Raw genomic sequence first — 7,203 nt, 5'->3', positions numbered from 1 at the left:
CGCGCAGGCGCAGTGGCGGAGCGCGGCGCGCGCGGCGGGCGTTGTGCGGCCATGGCGGGGTCCGCGGGGTCTGCGGGCGGCTCGGCGCGGAAGCGCCTCATGAAGGAGGAGGACATGACCAAGGTGGAGTTCGAGACGAGCGAGGAGGTGGACGTGACGCCCACCTTCGACACCATGGGCCTGCGGGAGGACCTGCTGCGCGGCATCTACGCCTACGGTGGGCGGCGGGCGCGGAGGGGCCGGGCTGCGGGGCCGGGCCCGCGGGGCAGCGGGAGGCTGAGGGCTCGGAGCGGGCCGGGGGCCGCGGCACGGCCCGGATGGGGCCCGGCCGCGCCTGCGCCGTGCGGCCGGCGGTGCGGCCTGGCCTGACGTGTTCCTTGGCCCCGCAGGGTTCGAGAAGCCGTCGGCCATCCAGCAGCGAGCCATCAAGCAGATCATCAAGGGCAGGGACGTGATCGCCCAGTGAGTGCGGCTGGGGGTGGGGTGTCGGGCGCATTCCCTGCCTTGAGGCTGGAAGCGGGATCGGCCACCCGTGGGCCTGGCAGGGTGTGGGGAGTGACCTGAAATTGGTGGGACGAGGGGACAGGTTGGTCAGAGCAGCTGTAGGTGTCCCATCCCTGGAAGTGCTCAAAGCCAGGCTGGATGGGGCTCTGGGCAGCCTGGTCTGGTGGGAGGTGTTCCCTGGCACGGCAGGGCGGGAGATGGAGCTGGATGTTGTTTAATCCCCTTCCAGTTCAAGTTGTTCTGTGGTTTTATGGTGTGACAAGCAAACAGTGAAATTGCCCAACTTGTTGTAATTCTCTGCCAGTTAATGTGAAAGTTTATTAGGTTTAGTTACTGTAAAAAATATGTCTTAGAGACAAAGAAGGATATGCATCCCACTGAAAAAATCTTTTCTTGGTCACTAGCACAAACTACTGGCCTTACAAATTGCATTGGCTTATCTGTTATTTACTTGGAAAAATTGTGTGGCAGATTGCAGAAAATTAAACTGCTGATCTGATTGTGAAGGTGCCAGAGCTGGGGACCCTGAAGTGTCCCTGATACTGCAGTTCTCAAAGCTGCTTGACAGCAGATCACACTCTGACCATAACAAGCCTTTGCTGGCACTGTTGAGTTCTGTGCAGGGGGTGGGAGAGAGCGGAGGGGTGGAATGTGTTGGAATTGCTGTGCTGTTTGTCCAGACATGCAGAGTGTTCATCAAACGTGTGTTTCTCAGGTCGCAGTCGGGAACAGGGAAGACAGCAACATTCTCCATATCTGTTCTGCAGTGCCTGGACATACAGGTAATCTCAGAGCAGCACATGCTGAAAATAATTGTTATTAAATCGCTGGTTTTCATCATAAGTTGTGTTCTTTAAGAGGGAAAAAATGAAGTTTTACTTTGAAATCTTTTAATTATGGGCAGTGAACTTCAGACAGAATTCTGACTGAGAACTTCACCAGACTCTGTAACAATTTAACTCCTAAAGCCAGTCTGGCAGAATAACTCAGCCCTAACAGTGAAAGAGGTCAGTTGTTAAAGACAACTTTATCATTACAAGACATCCTCTGAACTTAATCTCTCAGCAATCAAATTGTCTTCAGACGGTGCTAGTAGCATCATCAGCCTATCTGAACAAGTGCCACAGATTGCACAGAATCAGACCTGGGTTTCTGGCTGACAGCTGTTTGCTCTTGTTCTGCTCAGGGGCATCGTGTCCATCCAGCAGCTGTGGGGTTTAACCTGGATGTGCAGCTTCAAGTGAATAAAAGGGTGGTTCTCAGTGGGCTGGGATTGTCACTTATCTGTCACCATCTGGGGACATAAAAATTGAGGTTGCATGTTCTAAGTGGAAAGGACAGGCTTTGATTTATTTCTGTGGAGTGCTCATAATACTTTCAGAGGTGACACCTCAGAACTTTGTCTTGGAGTCCTTGAGCAATGCAAGGTGTTTATCTGAACGAAACACACAGAGCTGAAGGACTTGAAATTTGGTTCTGTTTAGCAAGAAATGTACACACCTTTTTTTTTAGCACAAAATTCTGTGCTAAAGCCTTCAGCTGTGACGTTTCACAGCTTTGATTCTGTGAGCTCCATCCCCTCTTGCATGCCTGGCTCTCTGGCCTGTGGTTAACTTCCATGTGGTTCCCTGCTTTAACCAGGTTCGCGAGACCCAAGCCTTGATCCTGGCACCAACCCGGGAGCTGGCTGTGCAGATCCAGAAGGTAGGAGCATTTCAGTCCTTGTCTGGAAAGCACTGGCAAGGCCTGGGGCCAGTGCTCTGGTGTTTCTCTAGCAGAGCTCAAAGCTTCCACTTTTTCTTTCTGTTCCTGAGAGAAATAACAAAAGTATGACCTGATACGGGGCCATTTGCTCCTCGGCATTAAATTCATTACTTTGGCAGTCTGAGGTTTTGCACAGCCCTAGCTGAGTTTTTAACGCCTGCTGTTTGTGGAGGTTTGGGTAACAGACATTTAAAAAATCCTTCTTGCTCCTTGTGCTGAGATCTCTTCAAAAGCCCCCCAGCACGGCTGCACAGACCAGCCTGCCCTGACAAACGCAGCCCGGGCAGAGCTGGGGCAGTGAGCCCATTCCTTCTACCCACACAGGGCCTTCTCGCCCTGGGAGACTACATGAACGTGCAGTGCCACGCCTGCATCGGGGGCACCAACGTGGGCGAGGACATCCGCAAGCTGGATTATGGGCAGCACGTGGTGGCTGGCACCCCGGGCCGCGTGTTCGGTAAGGAAATCTGACCTGCATTGTAACACTGTTAATGTAACATTGCCCTGAAGTGTAACAAGGTAACAACTGAGTGCTGTTGCGCCTGGAAAAGACTGGGGGAAATCAGTGGTGATGGTATTTTCATTTCCTCTGTTAATGCTTTGCTTTCCGTTGTTGAGGTGACTCTTCATGTGGTGGCTTTGGAAAAAGGAGAAAGTATTACAGTCCTTGAGTCTTCAAGGAGATAGGAGCCAGGCCTACACAAATGCCAAAACTAGGCCCACATTTTCTGTGTCCTGGTGGTTGCTCCATCTTTGTTAAATCAGGTCACTTGCAGCTGGTACCTTCTGGTTCCACTGCATGAAGAGTTTAACATTTACTGCTCGTGGCAGTTACCACAAGGTAGTGTTGGCCTTCAAGCTCCCATCTTTTGGGTGTCTGAGAAACACACAGCACTTAGACAAGCTCCTGTCACTGGGAGAACATGAACTGGTCCCCACAAGTGGAAAAAAAACCCACCAAAAATTAGCAGCTGCTGAGCTGGGCTGACTCTCAAACAGGATTTGTGGATTCTGTTGACATAAAGTTCCTCTGGCATTTTGTGTTTCTCACATCTGTCCCTCCTCCACCAAAATGCCCTGACAGTAGTGAGGCTCACTTGCTTTCAGAGCATTCTCATCTCACAAAGTGAAATCTTACAGATATGATTCGCCGCAGAAGTCTAAGAACTCGTGCCATCAAAATGCTGGTTTTGGATGAAGCAGATGAAATGCTCAATAAAGGTAAAACATTTGCCTCCCTTTCTCCTTACTTCTTTGAGATTCTAGGGTGTCCCAACTGGCAGGCCCACTTCTAAAAAGATAAAGTTTAAAAAGTTAGACTATTACAGTCAGTTCTAGGCTGTAGTAGGTTAATCTAGACAACAGGCCTTGTCTGATGTTACTGATTCACACATCTGTGTTCATCCCATAGTATAGACCCAGTACTGAATTCCAGATCAGATTGTGAAAGAGGAGGGTATTTGGGAGAAGGATGTGCTAACTCTTCTGTGTGGCTTGACTTGCACTGCAGGCTTCAAGGAGCAGATTTACGATGTGTACAGATACCTGCCTCCAGCCACACAGGTGGTTCTGATCAGCGCCACTTTGCCGCATGAAATCTTGGAAATGACCAACAAATTCATGACAGACCCCATCCGCATCCTGGTGAAACGGTCAGTGAGTTTCCTCGGAGAGAACAGGGGCTCTGGGAACAGGGTTGGTCCAGCCCTGGGCAGTTCACAGTGTTAACTGGTTTAAATGTACAGGGAGTCTCCTGTGTTCCTTGTCATCATTCCTGACTGTTCCAGATGTGCTCATGTCCTGTTTCCCAGCAGGGGCTGAGTTATTTCCCTGACTTTTTCCTTGCCCAGTTCTGAGTGCTGGTGCTCAGCCTGGCTGTCCCCTCATTCTCCCCATGGATAGCAGTCTCTCCTCATGGAAATCTATCCTTCACACTTACCCAGTTCCTGGGCTCCCCCAGAGGATTTTTTTAGGCTTCCTGTTAAAATTTCCTATTACATAGCAGGCAAAAAAACCCTTTTTTTTGATCTGATCCTGGGTGTTCTTGGAAGCACCGTTTACATCTGGTGGTGTCACGGGTCCTTGTGCACTGGGACTTGGGAGGAGTCTCCCTCTTGCCTGAGCTCTTACACTGCCCCATTTAGTACATTCAAGCTTCTTGAGACTGAAGAATTCAATCTGTCTTGTCAAGAAGCTGGAATGTAAAAATGATGAGAACAGAAATGGAGCTGTCTGGCTGGAGCAGAGCAGCTCCAGCCTCTGCTGAACGGGTCATGTTCAGGGCCCTTCTTAAAGCTGAGTTTTCCCAGGACTTTCTAGAACAACTTGGATTCCATCTGGACCCAGCAACCCACAGCACATGGGGCAGAGGGGTGGTCTCTTCTGAAGCACACAGCCCTTCTAACTGCTTGTGGTGTTCTTCCCTGCAGTGATGAGTTGACCCTCGAAGGAATCAAGCAGTTTTTCGTGGCTGTGGAGAGGGAAGAGTGGAAGTTCGATACCTTGTGTGATCTCTACGACACGCTGACCATCACCCAGGCTGTCATCTTTTGTAACACCAAGAGAAAGGTACAGGGCCATCAGGGGAGCATGGTGCTTCCTGAGGGTGACTCAAACAATGCTGGACTAGTTGAGAGGTCTGGTTGCTCCTCTATTTGGAAACAGTTCAGTAGGACCATAGGTTAAACCTTTGGGATGTGCCTAACTTAAAACAACAGAGGCAGACCTGATACACTGACAGGAACTGCCTTTGTAGAGAAGTAAGAATATGCTCAATCTAACTGCTTATAATTCCTGGAGCAAAGACACACTTCCTAAATAAATGCTCTTAATTCCTTTCCTTCCAGGGCTTGTGGAGCCCTGTATCGTAGAGCTGATGCTTTCTAAGGATTATTTACTTCCCTTAGTCTCAGAATGTTTGTGGAAGTGTCTCTCAGGCCATACCAGCTCATCTCAGCAAACATTCTGGAGCTCAGCTGCTGTGTTTGGCTGTGTGAGCAAAGAGCTAACCCAGGCTGTGTTCACAGGTCGACTGGCTCACAGAGAAGATGAGGGAAGCCAACTTCACAGTTTCCTCCATGCATGGGGACATGCCCCAAAAGGAGAGAGAGTCCATCATGAAAGAGTTCAGATCTGGTGCAAGGTAAATGCCCTAAATAATGTTGCTTACATCAATGCTGCCTCGGGGCAGGGAAACCCTAATGCCTCTGTCTCGAGGATTCTTTCAGCTCAGGTTAAGGAGAACTCTGATTTCCATCTATCTCCTTTGGTGTGGAAGGGTTGAGAGTGTGCAATTTTCCAAGGAGGGATACTCATACCTCTGGGTGTAGAATTAGTCTGTTCTATTTTGCTGAAGACAAAATTTGGTTGGGAGTTTCTACGTTTAAAATTCAAGGAAAAATGTTTGTGCTCCATCCTCAGTATTTTAAACACTTGGGAGCATTATTCCTTCTGAAAGATCCAAGCTGTCTTGGTCCTGTCTGGGCTGAAGTTTGGTAGTAGTGCAAGGGACAGCTTTCTGTGCAGCAGAAGTGTGGATGCTGCTGGTGTGCTGTGGGCAGGGAAGAGCCTGGAATAGCAGGGGATGCTTTGTGCTGGAGACTGGGGGTTCCCAGAGAAGTCCTAACTGTGCTCTTCTCTTTGCAGCCGAGTTCTTATTTCCACGGACGTTTGGGCTCGAGGCCTGGATGTGCCTCAGGTGTCTCTGATCATTAACTACGACCTGCCCAACAACAGAGAACTCTACATACACAGGTAGGCCGGGGCTTCCCACAGGCCACCGGGGCTGGGGGAGCTCTTCCCGCAGTGGCTCCATTCCCTCTTCCCTCTGCAGAATCGGCCGCTCGGGCAGGTACGGCCGGAAAGGCGTCGCCATCAACTTTGTGAAGAACGACGACATCCGCATCCTGCGGGACATCGAGCAGTACTACTCCACCCAGATCGACGAGATGCCCATGAACGGTGCGTGCTGCCTGGGCAGAGCCCGGGGGCAGCAGTGCTGGGCTGTCCCGCTGGGCTGGGGCTTCCCACACACTCAGGTAACACTTTTAATTATTTCCTTTTCTCTCGTTTCAGTTGCTGATCTGATCTGAAGGTCCGTGGTTAGCAGGAAGTTGTACCATTTGGTACCCTCCATAATTCTGTTTTGGACCCACATCCTTTTATCATATTTTTGGTCATATGTTCTTGAGCTGAGCTGCACTTGAGAACTTGTGTAAATATTGTCTGTACTCCCGCCCATGTTTTTCAATTAAAAAGGAAGTTTTACCATAACCTGTGCTTAATTACTTTAACCCAGCATAGTAACAGGCAGGGAGTTTTGAGATACTGCTGTACTTGGCTAGTATAATGAAACAAAACCCTGGGCACTCCCCATATCTGGGTTCATAGAACACAGGGCTTCCTGTTCTCTACCCTTTTGTTATTGTTGTGCCATGCCACCTGATGTACTTTTAGTTTCCTTAACTTAACCTTCATGGATCAGACATCTACAGGAAAAATCTGTGACTTGGCCCTAGTCTGCTGTAAGAAAATTAAGTTAGGAGATAGCCAGAAATTTCCTGCTGGTTACGTCTTTCTGCAGCCAGAAATCACCACACGTACTGCTCCAGATGAGGATTTCCCATCCCAAGGAACTTTGGCACACACTTCCAGAACAGAATGAGCAAGTATCCTGTCTTGTAACCTTCTCCGCCTCTTTCTGCTGCTGTACCTCATTACATCTGCCCTGTCACCTCTGCTCCTGTGTCTCTCTCTGGCATGATATTGTACTTTCCCAGCTGTAGGATCTTCCATGCAGCTTTCCTACCTCGCTCTGCCGTGCCCCTGTGTGAGGCAGGAGTTGGCCAGGGTCAGTTACCATCTTCTGTGTGCTTTTTCTGCTAAATTTGGCTTTTTGCATGCTCAGGGAGGACAGGGGAAGCAAGGCCTGAGTAC

The 7,203-nt window shown here is 49.7% G+C and overlaps 1 protein-coding gene across 1 annotated transcript; it reads left to right on the top strand.

Moving 5' to 3' along the window:
* EIF4A3 (eukaryotic translation initiation factor 4A3) lies at nt 1-6,540 on the top strand. Its single transcript, XM_039719002.1, has 12 exons — nt 1-217; nt 390-462; nt 1,220-1,286; nt 2,146-2,208; nt 2,593-2,725; nt 3,409-3,489; nt 3,779-3,920; nt 4,698-4,836; nt 5,295-5,410; nt 5,914-6,021; nt 6,101-6,228; nt 6,343-6,540. The coding sequence occupies exons 1-12, from the start codon at nt 52-54 to the stop codon at nt 6,357-6,359; spliced, it is 1,233 nt and encodes a 410-aa protein (XP_039574936.1). The 5' UTR covers nt 1-51; the 3' UTR covers nt 6,360-6,540.
* Nucleotides 6,541-7,203: the final 663 nt, after the last annotated feature.

Source organism: Passer montanus, unplaced genomic scaffold (genome assembly GCF_014805655.1).
Source record: "Passer montanus isolate IOZ18808 unplaced genomic scaffold, ASM1480565v1 scaffold40, whole genome shotgun sequence".
Classification (NCBI taxonomy): domain Eukaryota; kingdom Metazoa; phylum Chordata; class Aves; order Passeriformes; family Passeridae; genus Passer; species Passer montanus.
This window is presented reverse-complemented; position numbering and strand designations above follow the sequence as displayed.